Below are 25,921 nucleotides of genomic sequence, written 5' to 3' on the forward strand. Positions count from 1 at the left end.
GGTAAGCATGGGCGGCACAAGGACTAGAAGGTTGGCAGGACGACAGAACGGCAAAGGACAGTACAGTGCGCCATACAAATGAGGCAAAGAAAACTGCTGTCGCAGGGCAGAGGACTCTGAAGGAGTCGAAAAGAACTAAAAAACACTGGAAAACAAACCCCACAGCCACACTAACCCGAGATCCTAAGTACTCCCCATAGTTTACAACTATTTCTTATTTGAGAAATTTCCTTCGTTTTGTATTCATCGTTGCTTTGCTCCTTTTTCTGTGTATTTTATATCAATTTTTAGTGTTTCCCCATTCTTTTCCCTTTTTTTATATTTTTGCTACTTCTTTGCTGGGCACAAGCACACTTTTATCCGCTTGGTCTTTGTCCGGAGTTGTGCAGCAAGTTGTCGTCTAACTTATGGCATCTCATTTATCTTCGTAACTCGAGACGTAACGACGACCAAGTAGTCGAGCAGTTATTGCATTTTGTACGCTCTACCTCTTTTCAGCTTATGTGCCATATTTAATTCTCTATATTTTGACTTATTTGTGAACCTCCCGGTTCAATCGGCTGGCCTTTCGTCGCGATGCAGTTCACGTAGAAAGCGCTCAATATCCCCAACTTGGACGGCATCCAAGGCCCCGAGATGGTCATGTTGGAACAGGGGCTCCAGGATCGATCTGAGCACTCCCGAATGCAGTGCTACGGAGAAATAGGACAGAGTCTCGTTGAATTGTGGCGAATGCATATGCTCTAGAATGTCTTCCTGCTCATCCTCTGCCTCGGGATCCTTGGGCAGTTGGGCTAGCAGCTTCTCACGTCTCAATGGGCAACTCAGGAGTTTTTCCACTGCTTCGACGCCATAAATGCGCAAAACAGCTGTCAAGTCGAATAGCCCTGTATCTGTATGGGGATCGGAAAATGCCAAGGGCGGCTTTTCCTCCACCCTTTCATCACTTTGCCAATGAGTCACACTCCGTCTAGCTGGTAGCCAAGTTTCTGGCGTATCGCCGGGAATTTGAGGATTTTCACTGCCACCGAAACCGCGACGGGTTTCGTGCTCCACATCTGTATCCACATCGCCCTCGGCCGCCGCACTCTCGTCCAATTTGCGTTCACCACTGGCAATCAGCTCGTTGACCCGCTGACAAAATAACGCATCTCCGTCCGCCTGCGGCTCCTGCATCCAAAAAAAGTAACGCTGCGGCGATCGTGTGTACTTGAGGACATAAACCCGACCGGTCTTGCACTGATCAATGTGACGGAACTCGAGGACGCCCGGCGTGGCAACAATGTCCAGCTCAACGGCCCCGGATCGCCGGTCCATCCAGTGGATGTGCACCTGGTTATCACCGGCGGATCGGCGCACATAGAGCAGGCCCTTGCGCTCATCGGGCTCGACCATTTTGCCCAGCAGGATCATGCGGCCGGCCTTGTACTCGACCAAGTTGGGGCCCTCCGATTCGGCCATGTGGCTGGGGCTACTGGGAATTTTTTAAGTGATTACCGATGATTTGACTTATGGACAATACACAAGCTGCGCAGCCAACTACACTGGCACAGCAATTAGGTGTTCATTTCAAGTGTTTTAACGATTTCTCTCTCTAGCTTAACACTTAAATGCCAAAACTTTGGTACGCCCCCTAGTTTTATAAGTACATTAAATGCACATCGAAGGCAATAGAGGTTATGTTTTTGAAAAGAAAAAGCGGAAGGAAGGAATTATACGAGTATAGCTCACACACTACGGCTCATTTATGGGCTTCTTTAGCGTGAGCCGTTTGGCTGTCCAGCCGGGGCGGCAATTGACCTTTAATTGCACACTTAAAAGCACATAAAAACGTGGCCAGGATGCACGAGGCAAGAGGCACGAGGCAAGAGGAACATGAAGAGGAAGAAGTTCAAGGAGCAGACAGGAAAATCGCCGGTGGCCGGAGGTCCTGGGTCAACAGAGGCGTAGTAAGCGCTGTAAGCTTAGTCAGGGGGCAATTAAAATTAAAGCGATGACTTATATGGCTTAACGGACCGGACAGCGAATAACGTGGTACTCACTCACTGCACTACAGCTACTGGCTTTCCTTCTACATCGCATTTTGATGGCAACCATAGATATTCTTAATGATGCATTATCCCATTACTGCCTTTCTAAACGCCATGTGCGTTCTTTTTTTCTTATTGAAGTAGCCTTCTGTTTATCGAAATAATATTAAACAACGGGTATATGGATGTCCAAAAGAAAGTGACATTTCGAAAATTGTCAAACTCCATTTGGTTTTGGCCACATTTTAATTGATCCAAATCATCTTAGATGTATTTGAAATATTTTCGTTTAATTTAATTGGATTAGAGTCAATATGATTGGCATGATTTGTTTTCATTCAATTAAAGTTGATTCGATTGGTTGTGGGTGTCTGTCTGTCTGTCGGTCTGTGTGTTGCAATGTCATGTCTACATGATGAATTATTCAAGCAGATTGAATTGGAAACGAAAGCACGATGTAGACACATCTTTTAGTTACCTTACAGTTTTACACTTTGCCCAGAAAGCAGCTGCAAAACCAACGCGCCTTGATGCCTTTTCAATGGACTCGTGTACACATTGCTATATAAATATATATATATAAATTTATATAGATATATACACGAGATATATATATTCGTTTTAATGACAGGACTCCAGCAGCTCTCGTCGCTCTCTGTTCGAAAGCAATTACAATTTAAGTATTTAATTAGGGAATTACGTGAGCAAACACCCAAGCCCCCAGCCACCCACACACATGGCGAGGTCAAATAAATGGAAAAGGAAAAGAAACCGTGTATGAAATAAAATAAAAATAAAAGGAGCGTAACGAAGTTGCCCCAATTGTGGGTGGCGCTTCTCCACCTGCCCACCTGCCACGCCTCCCCATAAATGCCAATAAAAATGAAGCCAATTGCTGTTGCCGCAACAAAATAAGAAAGAAAAAAAAGAAAACAAAAAATGAAAAGAACAAGAAGCATTTGAGGCAACTACAAAACAATTTGTAGTTTACGCTTTACGCGTTCTCTACAGTTCGTCCGTAACGAAAGCACAAGCTGAGACCCCGAGAAAAAAAGTGAAGGGATGGAGAAAAGTGCGGGGAAAGCTGGGGAAAACCAGGGGAAAAGTGAAGGAAATGTGAAGACGATGGCGACGGACGCAAAGGATAAGCGTGTCCTGGCATCCGACTGACTTAACCCACGTCGCCACTCGTCGACACCCGCAGCCAAGCAAATAGTAAATAAAATCAAGAACTATAAAAAACCAAACAAGCAAAAAGAACACTAAAAAATGCCTTCTAAGCGATAGTGTATGGCAACTGGGATGCACCCAGGTTGTTTTATACCATTTTTATTCAAAGGCTTTTACAAAAACTAAACCCATTTGATTGAATCACTTCAAAGGAACATAATCTACTGCATAATCTTAAAAATATTTCAGTGCTCATGTGTAACTTATGTTCCACAAAGAAAAACGTGAAAGAAGTTCTCGCAGTACACCACGGCGTATACGTCATACTCTAAGCGCACGAAAATTACGAGCATTGTGTTGACAAATACCGTAACTTCAGTTAGCAACCCAAACGCACCAGCACTCGCCAACCTTTTTCGCAACACCCACTGGCAATTTTCCTTCATTTTCAGTTTCATTTTTATGGCTACGTTTTGCTTTTCCCATGCTACGAATTTTATTTCCTTTTTCTCACATTTTTTTTTTATTTTGCGGGTATCAATAAATTGACGTCGACCAAAGCTAACAAACAAAAGTGAGGGGGGGAGGGCTGCGAAAGTGGGCGGTAGCAGGTAAACATGTCTACTATATACATATATAATGTAAAGATGTGCCACATAGGGTTTATATACATACATATTTTGGTGTATAAATGGATGTGTGGGCGACGACAGTGGCAAATGAAATGATCGCCTTTTTGACTTTCAGCCATAAGCATGGGGATATTTGTATTTTCGCTGTTCACTGTTCGCAGTTCGCCTCAATTTATGCTCTGCAAATATGTGCGAAGTTGCGTTTTTCGCCATTATTTGCCCTGCATTAATAATTTGTTGGTCGTAAATATTATATGACATGAAATAATCATTTCACAGCATCTCAGAGGGCAGCAATTTAAGATTTCTGCTTAAAAAATCTCGATGAAATGCCTGTAAATTACACGGCAGATGCAGACAGGGGATATAATCATTGCAAATTCGTTAATAAACCAAAGATTAAGAGAGGCAATTCAAGTGTTATATGAATTCGTTGAGCATTTGGCATCAACAAAAGAACATAGCCGTAACTTAATTAGCATTTGCATTTGGCTTCGACTTCCGAGCGTTGGATTTTAATTAAGGAAATACTTTCGGCAGCAATTGCCTGAATGTAAATGCAGTTCAACAATGGCCTTAAATGCCACACATTTCGATAGAAGCATTTCGATAGGAGACCATTTCTAGGAGCATGAATTATTGACTTGGCTTAATTGAATGATTTCATTGCATTTCGGCCGAATGAAGATGAATATGAAATGAGTTAATTAATTGAAATTTGTCAACCCAAAGGACGGTGGTTGGGTTCAATGAACCCAACAAAATAAAAGAGCCCCTGCCATTTTGTTTCACCTTCGTTGGTGTTTTTGTTTTTGTTGCTTGTCGTTTCGCAGTTGCGTCATTAATTCATAAGCATGAACTTCATTTGGTGTTTTTACTCTTCTTGTTCTGGTTGTAATTCTCCATATGTGTGTTTAGTGTCAGTCAGGCCAATTAAACGAGTGAAACGAGGAGTCAACTTGAAATTAACACACACTCGCACACTCGCACATCTGCGAAAATGTGCCTCAAAAATGTGCCTCGTTGCCCCAAACTAATTTCACTCACCCTCTCACGCACACCAACACGCACACACCAGCACGCACACCCACACGCACACACCGGCATTCACGCCACAGGAGTTAGTCCTTTCCGTTGTTCCTGTTGCTTGTTTTCTGACAAAAGAAGCCAACGAAAAACACACAAGCACTGTTCGCAGTGCCAATCCCCCTTTAAAGCAAGTCGAATTCACGAGATACTCTTTGGCACTACTTAATGGATTTAATTACTTTACTAAAAGCATAGCTAAGTATGAACACACACACAGACATTTTGCAAGACAGATATTTCCCTAACTGAAAGTTAGGAAAGGAGCATTTTATCTGGTGATTATCTTTCCAACGTTTGCAAGTTTTCAGCCAATCATTAGTTATACATTTTCTGCGCCATCATCGCCGTAAAAACGAAGCGACTGCCGCCGTTTCGTGGCCAGGAAATCCTAGAATCCTGTCAAATTGAAAGTGTATCTCGATGCTTTTTCAGTTTATCCTGCAACCCGTTTGGCCAACAAAAAAGGGAAAAAGGGTAAATCTCCCCATCGGGTTTTCCTTTTTCACGCCCGCAACACACACACGCAAACGAACACACACACAAACACACACAGGGACACACACCCATGATTGGTGGCAGGTTTTGTTAATTTACGTATTTTTTGGTCTCGCTCCTCTTGCTCCTTTATTTCTGCTGTTTTCCCTGGCACTTTACCGCCTTCCGTTGCTCTTTAGCCTGGAGTGCGTGTTAGATAAACTGACAGGTGGGGAAACTCTGCGAACTCTGCGGGTGGGGGGAAGTCGGCCTAAGAGGGGTAGAAGGGGGCGGAAGGAAACTGCAGGATATGCCGCAAGGGCAAGCGGATGTGTTGCTGCTTTTCCACTAAACCAACCCATCTGCCACCTCCAAACCCCCACACACCCAGATCCGACCTCTGCCTTAGCCCTCTGTTTTCCTTAACCCTTTGACGGCAAGTCATGGTAAGTATGGGCGTGACAGCCGCCCTAAATGCCAACAACGAGGACACAACAAAACATCAGCATCCAGTGTGGGCGGCATTTTTGTGGTTTTTGTGTGCTTCCTTTGCTTTGCCAAAAAGTATATGTACGGCTATATGTGCACAACATAAACATTTTCCATATACTTACTACAGCATGCTATATAATTTAATTCGTACATAAGCCCGGTTTGTCTTGCCATTATTTCAACTTTCAAGTGGCGGCTGGCAATGCAAAAAGCGCAACCAGAGCAACTTATGCTGCTTCAAAACGATTAAAGAGTTGAGGAAACACAACTCGTTTGATACCCCTGCTTAAACATAGCAATCATTTAGCATTTAGCAGCCATGTTTCAAGTATTTAATAAATAAGGTTATGCATTTTTGAGGATTACATTTGAAATGTGAATATGAATTACGAAACTGAATACACTTTTTTCCCATTCGCATACCCTGTGCAACTTACGCGGGGGCATAAACAATGGTGGACGTTTAATAAACATCATTTAATTACAGCTATGGCGAGCTGAAACGCGGGAGCTCTGCAGGGATAACCGAAGGACCCTTGGTAATTTGTATAACTTTTTTTTTAATTATCCTCGGATTTTTCGCGTTTTTCCTCCCTTTCGCCCTTCCTTCTACTGGTGATTTAGTTACACAGCGAGAAATCGCCGCGGGCGAAGCTTAGCAGATGGTCCGAGGGGAGGGGTGGTTGTTACCACAACAGTCGTGTCACAGATTAAAGTTGTGATAAATAGGGAAAGCGACTGGGAATAAGCGACAAAGAGAAGCGTATAAGCGGGAGGGTTAAAAAGCGAGTGTTCACCTGGCGATAGGGAAACGCCATTAACGCCAAAATGATGCAGGAAAATGAAAAGAATATGGGTTAACAGCCAGATGCTCTTTAGAGGATCAAATAGAAGAAAGAGAGAGTAGGAGAGTAGAGCTCTAAAATAATTATGGCGGGTACTATCGAGGTGTGCTTATGCATAACTCCATAACTAAAAACAGTTAATTAACCACAATAAACACGACCTTAGATATTTAGCTAAAAAGGCCAGCAATTTTCGCATATAAGCCATATCTTCACATTGAATAGCTGCTCCAATATTGGGAAAATGACCAATAAAATGGGAAACTCGTCGCCAAGCGAAGATCTCTGGCCTGGTCATAAATTGCGCACAAAGTGCCCATATAAATCAAGTGTAAACCGCTTCGACTCTGCCTCACCTTCCTCGTTTCGTCGTTCTGCAGAGCAATCGAATGAAGGGAAAATAATAATAATGAATTTATGGTCGGGATTTCAAGGTTCCTCCTTCCTGGGTGCAGCAGCCCAAGTTCCGGGCACCATTAAATAACATTTAAAATGTCAAAGCAAGAATGCACACTGCACACTGCACACTGCAGAATGGAGAACGGAGAATAAGGAATCTCGAGCAGTCCCAGTTCCAACAAATGTTGAAAAGAAATGGAATGGAAGATGCTGTGAGTCTGTTTTGGGGGGCACCAAAGAAATGAATCGGAAAAGGGAAGGGGAAGGGGAAGGAAAAGGGGACGGAACCAACAAAGCCGTAAATCTCAAAGCCAAAGCAGATGCGATTCTGGCCGCAAAACAACAAACAGAACTCGAAAGCAATTTAGATGCATTGCATATGCAGCTAGAATGCGGATATGGTTTACAAATGGGTAGATCAGTGGCGAGCTTTGTGGGTGTTTTTTGGGCCAAAAGAGGGGGCACTGTTCCAGCATCCAGCAACCAGCCACCAGCCACCAGCATCCAGCTCACAATGCATAACCGATGGCGAAAAACAAGGCTGACAAGGCGCACTCGCTCTAGTTGCAATTACAAGGACGCGCGACAACGTCGAATCAGGTTGCCTATCCACCGAAAAATGGAATGGTGAATGGAGAAATGGGGTCGAAATGGTTTGGATATACGGCTTATACTGCACGAAAAAAAATCTGCTTTTGGTCATTTAAAACAACACAATAGTGCAACATGTTGTAGTCATTAATTAGCATGCATTTTGTCATGTTGCTTGAAATTACTGATCAACTAGCATTACAAAGATATTTAGAGGCGTTATTTCTCGCTGTGCACACGGGCTCCTTCAGCAGCCAAGATAAATATTCAATTAAAGAATGCGTAACGAAGGCATGTACTTTGTACCCCGGCAAGATGAATCGACTCGCGGAGCGAACGACGAATTGCTCGAGAAGATTGCAGCAGATTGCGCCAGGCGCCTGCCACCGACTTTTCTAACCCAACACCCCCACCCTCCACCCTCCACCCCTCATGAATCCTGGCTTGTCGGCACCACCACCCACCCACTTTCCATTTCCCCACCGAACCGTGCAAGTCACGGTATTTGTGTTCACTGCATTTCGCTTGGCCTCTCCCTGCACGAGGACGTCACAAAAGAAGAAAATGGCTGACATTGTTAAACTCAAAGTACAGCAAAGCTGTACAAAATAAAAATAATATAGTGAGTGTAAGAAACGTGAAAACCGTCGTGGAAAAATATAATAATAATACAAAAGGGGAAGGAAACTTGCTTGTGCTTATAACCTGAGCCATGCGACATCACGGCAGTCTGTCATCCGAAGTGGTGAAGTAACGAAATTTTATACCAATAAAATGATAAAATTACCCCTCGGGATGTATTAAAACATTTTAAATGACACGCTTTAAACAGTTTTGCTGCAATATTTTGCAAATATTTCCACTGTGCCCGCCTTCTCAAGAGTGTGACAAAGGCGGATGCTAGCGGAATAGGAATCGCGAGGTAAAATGAATATGAGTCGGGAAAGGAAGTGGGAATGCTCGAATGCAGGACGAAGAAATATGTATTCCAGCTGTGCTCAGTCCTTTGGTAGATTCCTTCAAGGATCCCAGCATCAGTCAGTCAGAGAGTCAGTCAGTCGCGCATTTCGTCATTCATTCGGACTCGCATTCACTCGCTCAGTCAGCCGCTCATTCATTCATTCAGTCATTCAGTCATTGCTGCAACGAGAGCCCTTTTGCTTGACTGCGCCACTTTTGGTCGCTCATTTTGGGTTGACTTGACTAATGTTCGTAGCTGAACCTTGAGCTGAGCACCCACACAGAGACAGCGGAAAGGCGGACAGGCACAAACACAAATATAGTACTATACACTCGTCGTAACCGTCATCGACTTGTCAACATTCTGACTGACTGACGCACTCGCACACCCACACACACACACTTGCTGGGGGAAAGGGACATGGGGTAAGCAAAGGAAAGTGGGACTTTGAAAACTAAGTAGATGAAAAGCCGTCTAATGCCTGCGCCCAAATGAGCCGACAAACGATCTGCTTGTACCCTAACGCAGTTTATTCAAACGATCGATTTAATCGGTCTAGTTCATCGAGCTGCTCATGGTTATCGAAAAATGTATCGATATCTATTTAAGGCACCTAATTAGTGTTTTTCTTGTAAGCCCCATCATTTCGAATCAACAGTATTCAATATTAACGGAAATAAAAGACCCTCCCTTCTGTAATATTTTAAGATATGAAAATGATCAATTAAAACCACGCCGTCACGTATACGCAATGTGGGCACCGTTAATAATGGCTGAAAGTGTAATCTGGACTACGTGTCGCATTAGCTATTTACGTGACATTAAAAATACTCAATCCTAAAGTGCTTAATAGGTAACCAACGGCAAATCTTATTTTCACCTGAAAATATTCGTGCCCCACGGATAGGGTATGTGTATAAGCCTTCGTAACGAAGATGCGGGCTGCAAAAGATGGCGGATGGATGCATTTTCAAAGCGTGTATATGTCAAGTGCTTAATGCGCCTCGCACAGACACACCTCCGTTCTGTGTGTGTGAGTGTGGGAGGGGTGTGTTTTTAGTGCGCCTTTTTGTTATATAATAGAAAATCCTTAATAACATTTTCTTTACAATTGTGCGAGGAGTTGAGGCAGCGTTGAGGAAAATACGAAAAGGGAGCGATTTGCACTAGGCACACACAAATCTCCTTACGACGCTCCTCCCTCCCTTCGGTTTATACCCACTACACCCCCAGAAAATCCTGCTCCTCCAGCGCTTGAGTCGCCATCGTCACTCGCTCGTAAACATTTCACGCTTTGCCGAGCAATAAGTTCCTTCTCTTTTCAATTTTTCCTTCCGCTTTTTCTCCAAAAATTTCGCCCCTTTTTCTTATTTTTATTTTGGCATTTTTCCCCTGCTCCCCGCTTACTTATTTTACTGTTTGTTCAGTCAGTTTGCCGTATTTGTTTTTGGCAGCTCGAAACGGCTGGATCCTAAATCCAGACTCCTGGTTTCTATATATCCTGCTGGCCCTGTGACTTCATCACCCAACATCGTCAGGTGGTCTTCTACACTCTGTGGCAAAAAGGGGTGGCGCTACACACACACACACAAAGTCATGAGACTGAAAAGCCAAATTCCTTTGGCCAATGTAGACGACGAAGCTAGGAAGCTTGGAAGCTATGAAGCTGAATGCTTAACCGCATTTCTATAACCGGAACCAGGATGTTGCTAACTTGGTTATGGTACCGCCGCATGTTTGGGATTAGGACACGAAATGGGATTTTGCTTCAAAAGCAGGCTTTCTGGCCAGAGTAGTTGCCTTTGCCAAGTGCATTCAAAACTGATCCGCAGGACAATGAATAAACGCTTGCCAAAGGGCAGTGAAACATGAATTTGCTCGGCCATTGTTTATATTCATTAGGTTCAAGTGAGTGTAAATATCAAATCCGATTAGGTGACCTTTTATATACTATGCTAGTATCGTATACGAGTATAAGGTGGTCATTGAGAGACTTACTTCCACTTAAACTTGCTTTACGGCTAATCTGATGTGATTACTTAACAATAAAGCTGTACTATACAGTTTTATATTTCAGTATTTCGAACAGTATATTGGGCATGGAAGTTGAACCAAAAATATGAATGCATATTTCAACAGATAAATATGTTCAATTTACATAAATGAATATTTATGCGAGCAATTTCAAATCCACGGTGAAATTTATTGATTGTCTGGGGCCCTAATGTTCGTTTTTCCAACTAGATAAATCAAACTAAATGTTCGCTACGTTTCCACAGTTTCCACATTTTCCAGAATCTGGAATCCCTTGTCATTGTTCAACGTCATTAGGCGATAAATTGACCTTCACGCATGGCTGATGGGGATTGGAATAGGAATTCGTATGTGGGATTTTTGGCTTTTTCTGATGGGTGGTGCAAGACAAGCCGTATAGGCGTTGATTGCTAACCACATGAGCCGGGTCCCGTCCACTTGTCCAAATGCCAAGGAAAGCAAAAGTGGGCGGCGTTGCTGAGGAGGAGCAGTGAAGGTGCCAAAAGGGGGCGGCGTTCGGAACGAGAAATGTGGTGATGAAACAGGAGATGAGCGAACGAAGCCAACCCATGAAGTCTCGAGCGTGTGCCACAAGCTTTGGACGTATGTATGGGCGGCACGGGGGCAATATGTTTTCAGTGCAGCATCACGACCTACGAGAAACCACAGTTACAGTGTGCAAATAAATGTTGATTTTCACAACAAATTTCTAAAACGAATCTGTTTTATTTGAAAAAACTGTGTAAGAGTATACAACACAATATATTTAAAAGTTCTGTAGTGTGCAATACTTGCTTTACAACATATTTTTAAGCAACCCATCAGGTGTTTTTATTTCACACTTACTAATATTTATTCTCAGTGCTCTAAACCGCATCCACATCCTGAACCGTATAGCTGTCGCCTTCGTCGTTGTCGGCTTCATGTCTCGTACAGCACGCAATGTGTAATAGTTATTTGATAATCTACCTGTTATTGACCTCATTTTTATGTGAGTGTGTGTGTGTGAGGAGTGTGTGTTTGAGTGCCTGTCGTTGGTATTTGTATTTGTACTCGTATATGTGCAGGCGAGCTAGCAAACACACACAGCAAACAGCACACGCACACACAAGCACACGAGTGTGAAACGACATGATATTGGCGTGTAAATTATGTTTTGCTTGTATGCCATCCTCTGCCATTTCCCCCACATCGACAATTCTAAGTTGCAGTTGAATGTAAAAATCTAGAGAAACATTTTCTCGGGGAAAATTGACATTTTTCTTTGCTGGCACAAGGTTAAGACACTCGGATAAAATGGAACATGGTAAGTGCCAACGATATGTCAAATATGCAAGATAGTTGGTAAAGCGTTTGAAAAATTGCTTAAATGGTTATTAGATATCAAATTGTTGGCAGATGTTGCAAATTTATTACAATTATGTGCATCATACTGCCTCCATTAATACAAAAGGTTTGTCCTCTTGCATAACAAACACTTTTACAACACTAGTTTCGTGATACAATTTCTAACAGTTGCGTGATACAATTTCTAACAGTTGCTGGTTCTTAACGACTAAACAAATGCCGTTCTACTGCTTAAATGAAAACCTATTTTCCAACACTTAAGGATAACAATTCCATAATTTATCGGGCACACACACACATACAAATGTACCCATTTCAATGGCCTGAAATTGCTAGGACAAAAAGCTGGCAAAAAAAAAAACCCAAAGAAAAAACATTAGTGAAGGCCTGCGTGACACATTGTAAGCTCGATATGCATGTATATATGTGTATATATATAAATACATATAAATATATATATGTATATGTGTGGGTGAAATGTGTAGTGTGGGTGCTTTTGTTCTGAACTACGCTCAATTGCAACAATTACAGCAACAATGCTGCCCGTGAGCCCATTTACAGCAATTCGAGGTGTCTGTGTGTGGGAGTGTGTCTGTGAACAATGGTTCTACACACACATTCACACACACACACTGGCATAGCCACCCACACACTCGCAGTGCCATTCAGTGTGCGTGTTCAATGGCAAACACAATGCTCGAAAGGAGGGCAAAGTTCCAGCGCAAATTGCATGCGATGAGAATGTGCAACAGCCGTGTCCGACCACGCCCCTGCCCCACTTGCGCCCTCCTTTCTTATTTCTTATTTCTCCATTTTTGTTTTTTACACCTAGCCACCCCTAACCCCCACAACTGTTTCCTTAAAAACTGCTCGCTACAAATGACTAATTTCACTTTTTCCGTATCCAAGTATGTGTGTGAGAGAGAGTGTGCGTGTGTGTGTGTGAGTGTTACCTTTTTGTGTTTCCTTGCTCTTGTTGCGAATTTCATTTCGTTACACTTTCTCCACCCCCTTTTAACCTGCCTGTATTGTTTAACACATTGCCACTCGAAATTCTTTCACACTGATTGCTGTAGACGGTAAAAAGTATACAGGGACACAGCTACAAGCAAAGATAGCGAAGGGAAATTATACCAGCTACTTACAGTTCATTAAGAGTGTAATTTGTGGTACCAATTATGCGCTAACATAAAAACTCAATTTTAAACATTCAGCTTCTACCGCAGAAGTACTGCCTTCCAAACCCAATAAAGTCGTGTCAAGTTCTCAGTGTTGGTAAATGCAGTTTGCATCATACTTCCAAGGGACTTACCTAAAAATAGAAGAGAGAGAGGGAGAATAGCAAACATTAGTACTATGCACGTTTTATTGGTTCAGGGTTTTCTAGACTTAAGTATTTGCCTTGTGAGTGTGGGCGGATTAAATGAGAAATGTATGCAGGCAATTAGTTGTTTTATATAAGCTGTGTTTTAAACGTGTAGCTTCTAAACTTTACCTCTACCTTACCCTAAACGTTAAAATACCTAACAGACTTGATGTAACTTTTACAACGCAGACAATCTGATAAGTCAGTTTTCGATTAAGGCTCAGCTTCAGCTCAGAACTACTTCATTGGAAAAACCACTCGTCTATCTTGTTCACTAATCTTCTTAACTGGCCCCAAAGGCAACCAAATTTTAAATATTTTACCATCGAATTTCCGTCCCAGATTGCTCGCTTGCTCTCTTAATCGAGCACATAATGCAGTTAAAGGAGAACGAGAATAAAAAATATATATATGTACGTATATAGATAAAATTGGAAACTTTGGCCAACACTTAATCCAGAACGAAATCCCTACAAATTGTTGGTTCAAAGCTGCAGCAGCAGCAGCAGCTGAATAAACTCTCTCGTTCTGGTGGCTAAAATAAAAATGTGAAAAATTTAACGAGAACATTTTCTCTCGACTTTCCCCCCGCCGCCGCTTCGCATCCTGTCCCTATCTTCGTTTCCTGCATTGCTTTAGATTTTTCATAAAGTTTGTGCATTTCGTATGTATGCAAGCGAGGGAGCGGGCGATCCGAAAGGGACTTGCCCGTTCTCAACCCCTTCCAAACTCCCTCCAAACTCCCTGCAAACCCCTTCCAAACCCCTTCCGAAGCCCTTGCCTGCCGCACTTCCTTCCGCAACAAGGTTTGGGAAGCACTGTACGCATAGCTAACTAACCACAAAGCGCAAATAGAACTTTCTCTCTGCTCCACAAACGGTTGGCGCTATCCAGAACAAAGCGGAAGGGGAACGGGAAGGGGAAGGGGAAGAGGAAGGGGAAATTGGGGGGGTTTCGCCTCTTGCACAATTGAAGGGGTTAAGGGGGTGGAGTCACATTTGAGTGCAAATCAAAGTTTTGTTTTTGACCGAGCCCAGGAGGCAATGCCTCTTCAAGTTCCTTTCGGCCAGGCCAAGCTGCATCCCATAACTTTTGTCATATGCATGGTTGCATGCAAAGTGGGTACACTCGAAAAATCCAAGTGCTGATGTTAAAAGTTAAAAAAAAAAAACAAACAAAAATGGTGTCCCAATGGGCTTACTATGGTAGTATGTAGTATGTAAAAACACAGTGGATTCACTAATAGGTTTTTGGTAACATGAGTAATCATGTGTAATTACCATATCTTTTCCCCATTGCTTTTAAACAACTTTATTATTTTTTTCGAGTGCATAGTGAGATCCGCAGTTAGTTTACAACATCCGTTCCTGGGATTTCTGCGGCTGTTATTGCCCCAGCCATCGCATCCCCTTCATCCTTCTCCACGCCCATGGACCGCCCCCCCTTCCGCCCTCCCCCCTCCATTGCCCTCGAATTCGGAATGTTCAATATAACCACGCTCCACAAGCAATTGCCATTCTGCAGGGCTTCAAATGAGTTGGCAAGATGGTGGAAAGTTGGCAATGGAAATGGGCGTGTGTTTTGGTTTGGCGTGGTTGGATTCGATTCGATTCGTTTCGGTTTGGCTTGGTTTGGGTTGGTTCGATTTGAGATGAGAGTAGCGGTACCAGCATGGATTGCCCGCTCGCTCGCTCGCTGAATGAATTGAGTCGCCTTCCATGCAAACATATTTTCAATTACAGAGCTACAACTTTTTTTTTAGGTTCACTTCTCGTTGCATAACAATAAACACAGACACATCCACATCCCCATCCACATCCCCATCCACACCCACACATGCACGCACAGAAAAGTTGGACAACAAAAGTTAGCCTCAGAGCTCCATATAGAGTCACTCAATTAGCCAAACGTACACGTAAATGTGGATTCAGCTGTAAAAGGGATTATACATATATATTGGTCGGTTGGCTGGGGCTCCTTTGGTGCTTTGTGGCTTGTTTCCGACGCAAAGTTATCGATGGTTGCTCTCGAACATTATATAATGTATAACGAAGTGGCCAATGGCCAGGCTAATCAACTTCTTTCCGTGGGTTTAGGATTTCCATATTACCCATAATGATATCACACTCATTCAAAACATGAGAGATCACCCCCAAAGGGCAGAAATCCAAGCCTTGACTAACAAGTGTCATATGCAAGGGACCCAAATCCGACCAAAATAAAATTCTGAGCAAAACAACACACAACAACTTTACACCATCACCTGGCCGATGAAGCGAGAGATGCAAATGCCACAGGTCAAGCTTGATTTAAATTCTTAATGAAATTTTATGGCCTGCAGAAGAAGGGCTGGTTGGCTGGTTAGTTGGTTGGATGGGTGACATGGGAGGAGGGAGAAAGAAGAATACAGGCAGGAACACAAGCTTCAGAAAGCAATTTATTATTTAAAAACTAGACCGGACAAGGACATCAAAGTCCTTGTGCAACACAGCACAGAGAGCTGAACAACAAGGCAAAAACAAGATGAAGTTCTGGTAAATATACACCAAGGAGTTGCTGCCTGCCTAATGACTTCTGGTCCCCATACCCAAGTTACTCATAAATATAAAAACCCCGGCAACTGCCATGGAATATTTAAGGACCTTCGCACGAACACATGCATATAATATACGCAAGAGATTCAACCTTTGTGCGACATTTTAAATATTTTAGCAACAGGTTATGTAACTCTCCACAGCTGGTGGTACTTTTCTTTTTTTTTGGTTCTGATTCTGGTTCGGCCCCTCAAACTTTTTGGCAAACTTTAAGCGAATCCGAAACCTTTTTATCGTTGGATTCGTTGGATTGAAGGCAACTTTAAAAATGTATGAATGAATAAATAATCCATAATCCAGCAAGCCTCAAATCAAGACAAACTTGGACCCCAAGTGGAAGACCTCCAAAGACACGGAGAAAAGAAATTTAGAAACTTCTAATGGCGGTTGTCAACAGAGGAAAAACAAGAAGTGTAGAGACAATCGCTGCCGGAACATTTCAATTTGATTACATTTAAAGAGGTGGTTGAACAGGAGCTACGATAAGTAAATGGATGAATGAACTCGCAAACAGCTAATCACAAACTCCAATGAAGAGGGCGACATCTTGTGAAGTTGAAGCGCAACTATCATATACCCCTTACTCGGATACTCATTTAGTGGAAGAATGTGGAGGAAGCCGCATTTTCTCTTCCGGCTTTTGTGCAATTGCCTAAGTGGATAATGCCCATGCAACGAACTCCAAAATGCAACCGAATCCTCCATCCACCTCGCACCCATCACACCCATCAAACGAATCCCCGGACTTGGCCCATCACGTATTCGTTTTTATGAGTGGCAACAAATACAAAGATATCCTGAAATAAAAATAAAGTATAAGGACAGACAGAAGGGGCGGCACAGGGTGTCGAAACTATGGCATAAAATTTCCAATTTGGTCTCCCGACTTTTTGGCCGAGAAAACTTTTCGAAACAGTTGCCTTCTTTTTATTTTTATTTCTATTTGGATTTTGTATTTCTTTTTTTGTTTTTTGGGCCAGAGTCGGTAGTCTCTGCACCTATTGGTATGCGAGTGTGTGTGCTTTTTTTCAAGTGGGCTGCTGAAGTGGCACTGAAGCATATGATTCAGCGAGCCTTTGGCGGCCCTCCTTAACCCACGACCGCCCGTGGATATTGAATTTTGAACAGCGTCTTTCTTTTGCCTCTTTTTTCCTTGGACGCTGGCTAATTTAGCGCAAATAAAAATGTTGCACAGCCCCAGAAGTAGTGAGTTTTCTGCCGTCCGTCGTCCGGAAACGGAAAATTTGGGGGGTCGGCAGTTTTCGCTTCATTTTGAATTCATGCGCTGCCTTGGCTTGGCAAATAACTTTGGACTTTGGCAGGCCACCCCGTCGAAGCATCCAGTCGGGTGGCCATAAACCTGCGCCAAGGGGTAGCAAGGGTATATGCGTGAAACAGAAATCAAAATAATGTGCCACAAAATATTTTCTACATTTTACGTATACTTTTAAACCCTATACAAATATTCTTATTCCATTAAACTAGACTTAATGCAATTTAATACCAAAGAAAAATGTGGGGAATCCCTTCTAGTTGAACTCTATAGAAAATAATTACTTTAAATTCAGCCAGCATTCGCTTGGTCCTCTGGCTTGACTAGCTTTGCCGTAGGTGCCTCTCAATTCATTTCACTTCTTTGTTCACTTAATTCAGGTTCCAGGATAACCGCAAAGTCCTTGCCCACTGCAACCGCAATTCGACTCAAATAAACTTTGTTTTTCTCGCCTTTTCCGGTTCCTTTCTTTTTTTTTACATTTTTACTCTTATTTCTGTTGTGGGTGTGCTGCTGCACCTTCTGCGGCGACGTGAACGGGCGCGAGCAAATGACTCACAGTCCTGGGGGAGCGGATTGGGATTGGGATTGGGATCGGGATCGGGATCGGGAGCGGGATCCGGGGGCACAATAAGTTTTTCGGCCACATTGAAAACATTGAAGTGGGCTTCGTCTGGTCCTGTGGCTTCCAGAGGCCAAAGTCCGCAGTCCGCAGTCCGGAGTCCGGAGTGCGGACTTTTGGACGGTTTGATGGCCTTCTGTTTCGTCGGACGCCCTCGGGCCAGGTTGGTTGGTCCACTGTAATTGAAAGACGCTGGCTGTGGCTGGTGTTCCAATCCCCAGCCAGCTGCCTCGTCCTCGTCCACATCCCCAATCTCTCGTAGTTCTGCTGCTGCTCCTCCTTGTTGCTTGGTAATTAAAACTTTTGCCCGGTCGGAGGCCAGTTGCTGTTGTTTCCAGCAATACGTCAGTTAGTCAATCGTCACCTTCTACTCATACTTACACCCGAAACAATTAAGACAATTTTTATATTTTCGCAAAATGCGCAAAGAGTTAACCACAGTTTGGACTTTTCGAAATATTTAAAATTAATAAAAAAAAAAACTTCATTCGAGTTTGAAACTTGCGAAAAATGACTTTATAGTTTATGAAGTACGTATGTATGTACGAGGTGAAATGAACCAAATTTTCCGGACAATATTTTTTCTGTGTCTCGGGCACGTTTGAAATTAGTTAAAGTTTTCAAAGTTTGCCACCTCTCGCTCTCTCTCTCTCTCTGGCTCTCTAATTCTCTCTCTCGCTCCCCCCACTCGCTTGCTATTTCGCAAGAAAAGTTTAATTAGTGGGCGTGGTGCAAAAATTAATTAAGGCGAGCCGTAGCTGCTCATTATCAACTCAAGAAGTTTGGAGCAGGCGGGCGGGACGTAGCAGAGCAAATAGAGATTGGCTCAGTCATTCCATTCAATCACATACAAACACACACCCACACACACATACGCATGCACGCACACAGCGACGTGGCTTCATCTATCAATCCATCAATCTATCATTTCGGGCATCGTTCATCAATGTCATTCCGTGTCTTTGTTTTGCTTTTGCTTTTGCTCCGCTTTCTTCTCCGCCTCCTTCGCCCGCTTTTGTTGTTGTCCTTTGCCTATTTTGTTACGCTTTTGTTTAGCTCATAGGAGGATTACGGAGCAAAGGACTCGAATGGGGATGGCAAGGGGGAAGGAGAAGGAGAAGCAGAAGGGGAGGAAAAGGAGGCTGGATGGATGGCCGGAAAAGGTAAGTAAATCAAAGCCGAACACGGGGCGTATGATTTATTTTTGGGCCAGTGCTAAATCAGCTCCTTTGCATACGAAACTTACGCAAGGTACATATTTGGTGAACAAAATTGCTGGTTTATTTCTTAATAAGGCGATATAAATAGTACAACGAATGCATTAATAAATATGCAAAGAAACGTACACTGAAGTGAATTCAATTCTCAGTTTTGAGAACGTGCATTGAAATGTTGCATTGAAATGTTGTTTTTGAAAGGTGTATGCAAATAACTCGACCGGATCGTTTGTATATGTATATTTATGATAATTATCCAACTTTTAGTTGTGTAATTGTAATACAAAACTAAAATTTCTCATCGCAAGCTAAAATTTGTCCATGAAAAAGCGGAATCAAAAAAGTTTGGCACTGCAGCATTCTCATTCAGCATCAACACGAACTACTCTCCCAAAATTTGTTTAATTGCGAAAAAGTTACATTTTATTTTATGAGACAAAAAACTAAAGTTGACATTGTTAAACTCTCATTTCGTACGAAATGCGATTTGAAATCCTGAAATAATAGGATGCGGAGTGCAATTTTCAGGTTTATTTAAGGTTTTTGCATTTGCCTCACAGAAATTTCCATTTTGGCCAGAAAAATTTAAATTTTATTTGGTTTGGTTTGCATTGCATTTCCTGCAGATGCCAAAGTATTTTCAAAGCATACTTATTCGGGCAGCGGGCAGACGTCCAACTAAGCCAAAGAGCTCTCCATCTCCGGTCTTCTCTCTCTCACTCTGTCACTCTCTCTCTCTCTTTCTCTATTTTTCACTGACTGGTCTTTCTCCAAAATTCTCTCGCTGCTTACCCCATCCGTTTTTGCATTTTTCCTGCTTTTATTCTTGGCTGCATTGCAACAAATATTTTGGCAGAAATGTGGCAAAAATGTAAGCGAAATGCGTTTCAACTCGAAGGCCCCGCACTTTTTCAAGCTGATCCTGCCACCTCCCCCCCGCAGAACCAGCAGCTAGCTCCTTTTCGCTCGTCCCCCCCTTCTTTACACCATTATTTCCTTCCCCATTTGCCCCTTTTATTCCTTCACTTTTAGTGCCCAGCAATGACATCTTACTTGGCAAGTTGGGGCCATGGAGTACCCCAAATAACATTCCCAGCGACAAGTCATGGTGTCCTTAAAGCACCAAAAGAAATCATGATATAATTTCAATTTCAAATGAAGTGTTTAACTAAAATATGCGCTGATTAACAATCAAATGCAACATAACATAATGTAAATATGATTCCATATTTTTTTTTAAATGTCATTCTAAATTTGAAACCGTTCGCAAATGCATCGCCTTTAGTTTTTTCAGTGTCTTATCCCTCGTTTTGGCACTCCCCTTGCCGCAGAAAGTTCTGTCTATTTTCAACTTCCTTTTTTATTTCCGTAATCATTTATATGCAAATCGCTTGCCTGGCATCCTTGCACACCCACCCACCCATGCACACACACTCCTAAACTTGCCACGCCCACATTACAGCCGAAAAAGGGGGCGAAAAGGGGGAGGGTGTGTAAAACCTTCGGCCCACTTGAGTTGTCTTGCCTTCGATTTGCCATCAAAAATGTATCCTCGCTCAAGTTTTCTCCCCCCATTTCATTGTCTCTTGATGTTTTCTTACATATAAATCTACTTTTTTTTCAGTTTGTTACACTTTGAAAGCGGAGCTACTAAGCCAGGCCAATCGACATTTCTCCTCGGTTTTCCTCAATAATTCTGTTGCATATTCCGAGGCGTGTGTGTGTGCCTTTTACCCACTGTCGGTTTCAAGTTAGCCTAACTGAATATGCAGAGCTGGAGGAAGGAGCAGCAGGCAGGCAGCTCATTAAAATTGCACAACACTTTGATTTGCATAAGCTGGAAAAAAGTGAGAGAGAGAGAGACAGGGCAGCGGAAAAAGGGAAAGTTTTCCCAGTTCATCCGGTTGTATTTCCCATTCCCATTCCCCCCGAAGCCCCGCAAAGTCATTATCATTTGCCTGCGATGTTGGCATTATGAGATTGAAATATCGCAGCCAACTCGTGTGACCCATTCAATGTCGCTTATCCGCCTGCCAAAAAAAAAAAAAGAAAAGGAAAAAAAAATCGGAAGCTGGGGAAAATTCTCGTAGTGGCTTGGGGAAAACATGGCGGGTGAGGTGGGGAGTGGGGATAGGAAATTCAGAGCTGATTGCATCCACTGAGCTATAATAGTATTCCAAATGGCTGGGGACTGAATACTTAAGCAGATTTCTGCTGACACATTCATTTTTACTACAATTTATAATTTTCCATGGATAGTTCAACTGGCAGCCAATATTCCAGTGTAAAACTACAGTGGCAATTAAGTCGAAATAAATTAATGCCATAATTTCAATTGCCTTCCTTTAAAGCAGCCCGCTTGAAGAACAACATGAGCTCTGGTATTGTGGCAAGCTTAAGTGAAAGAAAACAATGTGCAAAAATGGCAAAACCCAAATAAACAGCAGCCCGATATATTTTAAATTTCCCTCGGATGTAATTTGGTGATGCTCTCGAATTTTTCCTGCCATTTCCGAATGTTTCCGCCTCGAGGAAAATACGCTTTCCTCAGCTCACACACACACACACACACACAAATGCACACAAAAAACACACACATATAACACGTATCCGAATATAAAAAGTATTTTTTGTGCTTTGTAACTGGAAACCAAGGGCGCCTAAAACATATTTGATAATTGAATTTGTAATACATTTTGCTGTGCTTTGAGGTCAACGCAAGTGGGGGTGAAGATGCCTTTTGTGTTTTTCTTGGTTGTTAGGGATAATTTTCTCGCAGAGAGGAAAATCGCACACACAGACTCCACCATGGAAAAGCTGAGAAAAGCTGGAGAAGCAAAGTGACGCATTGAATTAGCTTTCATTGTATTTTATTTGACAACAGAAAATAACGTTAAATAAATACAGACATTGTTTTTCTGCTTGCTTACATGACTTGTGGGCAGAGCGAAAGAGACAGACGCCTGCCCGATGAGTGAGACGGAAAATGTCACACAAATTTCATTTGATTTATTTGCCAGCTTTTATTTTCAATCCACACCCACTTCATGCGCTTTCCAGCTTTCTTTGCCATTCCATTTGACAATTTTCTGAAAAATGTGCCAATCTTACAGTGCGTATCAGAACTATAAGTACATGTTGTCTAAGAGTATGCAACAACATTTCTTTCGTGGCCAATACCTGTTTTCCTCCGCCACATTCCTTTGTTGTTTCTCGCCTGATGATTTGTGCTCCTAATAAGATTTCCATATGCTATCGCTTTAATTGTTATATCTCTCTTTACAGCTTTTCCTCGCCGCCTCGCGCTCTTTGGCCAAGTTACCAGCCTGGCCAAGTTATCCCCGCCTACATCGCTGTTGGCTAAGCTCATTATAATTAACCAATCAATGCGAGAAGAGGCGACAAAACAACGGAAATGCCGAGACAACGTCAAAGTCCCCGGGAGATCTTGCCACTCCTGCCAGAATCTCCTCTATTCAATTCCACATTTTTTTTCTTTTTTTTTGTGTGTCTATAAGTGTGTGTGTGTGTGTGTGTGAAAAAGTTACTTGGGCAACGCTGATTTATTTACTGAAAACAAAAGAAAGCCCGAACAACAAAAGAAAAAGATGCGGCGGCCGAGTAATAATAATGCGTAATAATGAAGCTCCCCTCTTCCCCTCTGCAAATAAAAAAAAATATATGAAAAAAAATAACAGGAGGAAACGACAGATTCCCGGAGGGACAAAAGGCAAAGACAACGGAAGTGACCGGCAAGAGGAAGAAACTTCTCAGGTAATTATGGTCTAAAAGCGCAATATTTTTTTCCCCCTGCCCCCCTCCGCCCATCGGAAAACTCGCATTTTTCCTGCAGGCAACGAGAAGAGGAAGAGCCTTACGTATCTATGTAGTATATATAGTATATTTGAGTACTTTCACCGTTTGTTTATTGACACACGCACAAGTTGGCCGCTGTTTCTACTTAATGTAATTAGAGTAAATTGCTTTTTAAGTGCGCCAAAGCAGAAAAAGCAGAAAAGCAGGGAACAAAGGCATATAGAGCAAATAAACCAGCGCGCCCACAAAGTTTAGCAGCGAAAGCGAAACGAGAAAGATATGGACGAGAGGATGAAGGATGGAGGACATCACATCACATCCTTGGGCAAAAGTTGCCCCCTTGCGACAAAAGTTGCATTGTGGGTTAAAGTTGCGCAAGAGTTCAGTCACGGATTTGTCATTTCGACCCATTATGAATATGTTTTGTATAAAAAAAAAAACCCATCTATACTCGTATATTCTGGCATTTTTATTAGGCACATAAATCTTTCCGAAATGCTATTATACACTGGTACCATTTCTTTTTTCATCCTATATGTTTATATATTATATTCAGACCATTGCAAATATTCACATATAATGTTCTCCGAACACATTTAATCAAGATTTCCCATATGTTTCTGTGTCATTAACATACTTATACTGCAAGTCGTTGAACAACGATCTCAGCAAACAGTACACAATACGCAATACACAATCCAAGACCTGGCAGTTCATCAATTAGATCAATTACCAAGCCGGGAACAATATAAACAGCAATAATAACAACAATCGAAGGTGCTGCATGTAGCCAACGCCCCCAAAATGGGGGCGTGTCGAACATGATTACCAGAGCAGCAACTACTTAGGCACATAATTGACAAACTCTAGACAACAACGAGCAACGGCAAACAGGCAACAATGGCCAACAATGGCCAACATTGGCCAACACATGCACCACTTAAAACTAAGTGGGGGGGCACGGGGTATGCTGGGGGCAGCAACAGCTCCGCAAACTATGCAACAATGTTGCCCCAAAGTTAGCAACAGTTAGCGGACATCCTCAACAGACTTTGGTGGGTAATTAATAATTAATAGGAGAGCAACTATTGCCTAATTACGAGCAAAGTAGTTAATAACAAATACAACTTTTTGTCTATAGCAACGTACCTGTTGGATATTATTTATAAATAAGTTTGACCCAGCATCTTAAATTGCGAACTTTTATTTCTTAATAATTTCCACATATTAACAGCGGTGTTTACAACTTCAACTCCTGCTGACTACTTCTTCTCGATAGATATACAATGTGTGTATATAATTTGTATTTCTTGTACCTCCTTGTCGACGAACAGCTGCTGTCAGTTTTCGCAATACCACAGCGGCAGCAGAGCCCCCCCTTTTGGCAGTCGACGACGCTCATGTAATTTGTTTTAGTTCTGTGTCCAACTCGAAAGTTTGTAATTAACATTGTTGGAGGGCGAAGAAAAGCGCGAACTGCTCATGGTCATGATGACGATGGTGATGGTGGTGTGGGTGGGTGTTGGTGTGGTGATGATGATGGTGAACTTTTTGGCGAAACAAACATTTTCGTTGCAAGTTTCGAGCAGCAGTCACACTTACGCACAAAAGCTGGCCAAAATGATTAAATGCAATTAATAAAATAATTAAATTACCAACGATATGGGGGCTTTACTGCGGCTTTAGCGACTATTTGCAGCCATGAAAGCCATTTAAATGCGACACTTTTTCACAAGCCAACAGCTGGGTAAACACAACAAACACAAAGAACACAACAAAACGAAAACTAGAATACAAAAAAAAAGAAGCCAGAGGGAGTGGCTAGCCATGAGAGTTGAAACCACAACAATGGACAGGCGTTGAGCCAACTAACTGGCTACACGGGACAAAGGGACTGATCCAGGCGCAAATAAGTTGGCCAGCAAGGGTTAACTATAACACACCCAGCCTGGCAAACAGTTTCGAACGGGCGATGGCAGCCAAATTGCAGCTATCTAAACGATTAAATAGAAGTTTGGTAATGAAACGTGCTAAAAGGGAGAGCGTCTGCCAGTTAATCATTGTGAAAAATGGGTGTGGAAGAACTAAACTCAAAAACATAACTTGTATAATTCACAACTTTGAAATCACAGGCATAGCAGGGTATTTGTTTCACATAAAGTACAAATATTTCTGTTTTTCACAGCACATTAGTTAGCCAAGTTATTCATATCGCATCACGCACTCATCGCTGTCTCATATTGAAATTGGTTATTTATTTTGCCATTCCTTTCTGTTGGTCGACCGACGCAGCCATTTGCAACCACAAAACATGGCGGCAATGTTGGGTCAACGAAGAGGAGCAGCCCCGCGAGGCGAAACCTGATGGACAAATGGACAAAGGGACAGATGGGCAGTTGGGCAGTTGGATGATAGGTGGATAGCTTGGGTTGCGTTGGGTTGGGTTGGGCTTTCCAGCCATCCTAGCAGGATGGCGGGATGGTCAGATGGCAGGATGACAGGATGGTCGGATGGTCGGACATGGCCAACAAACAATGGCACTGGTAGCACACCTTTCCTTTGTCCATGTAGCTAGCTGGTTGCTCCTGAATTTTGCTCCAACTCCAACTCCAGCTCCAGCTCCATCGCCATCTCCTGCCGATGCGATGTTGCTGTTGTGTTCTGGCAAACGGATGTGCACATGCAGCGGATATATTGATTGTCAAGGAATGTACATAACCCCCAGTGTGCGTGTGTGTGTGTGTCTGCGTGTGTGACAGCTAGCTTTTAGCCATACACGGAAAGAAAACGTAACTTAAACTATATATTTCGAAGAAAGGCGGTATTTATATTACTGCATACATTTAGACAACCTATACAATGATAAAGCAAGTTACAAACCAAGTTTCGAAACATTATCATAGATTTAATACTATATATTAGATGTCCTCGAACATTTTTTTTTTTCTACGTGTAGTTGCATTTTGACC

The 25,921-nt window shown here is 42.5% G+C and overlaps 2 protein-coding genes across 7 annotated transcripts in view; both read right to left on the bottom strand.

Annotated features, from left to right (window-relative positions):
• Positions 1-25,921, bottom strand: part of LOC122624511 (neurobeachin) — a 162,253-nt gene that overhangs the window by 121,536 nt on the left and 14,796 nt on the right. The gene's annotated exons all lie outside the window — the stretch shown is intronic.
• LOC122624515 (proteasomal ubiquitin receptor ADRM1 homolog) lies at positions 236-1,536 on the bottom strand. Its single transcript, XM_043804124.1, has one exon. It carries the CDS (start codon positions 1,459-1,461, stop codon positions 553-555), a length of 909 nt encoding a protein of 302 aa, XP_043660059.1. The 5' UTR covers positions 1,462-1,536; the 3' UTR covers positions 236-552.

The sequence above is a fragment of the Drosophila teissieri genome, chromosome X (genome assembly GCF_016746235.2).
Source record: "Drosophila teissieri strain GT53w chromosome X, Prin_Dtei_1.1, whole genome shotgun sequence".
Taxonomy (NCBI): Eukaryota; Metazoa; Arthropoda; class Insecta; order Diptera; family Drosophilidae; genus Drosophila; species Drosophila teissieri.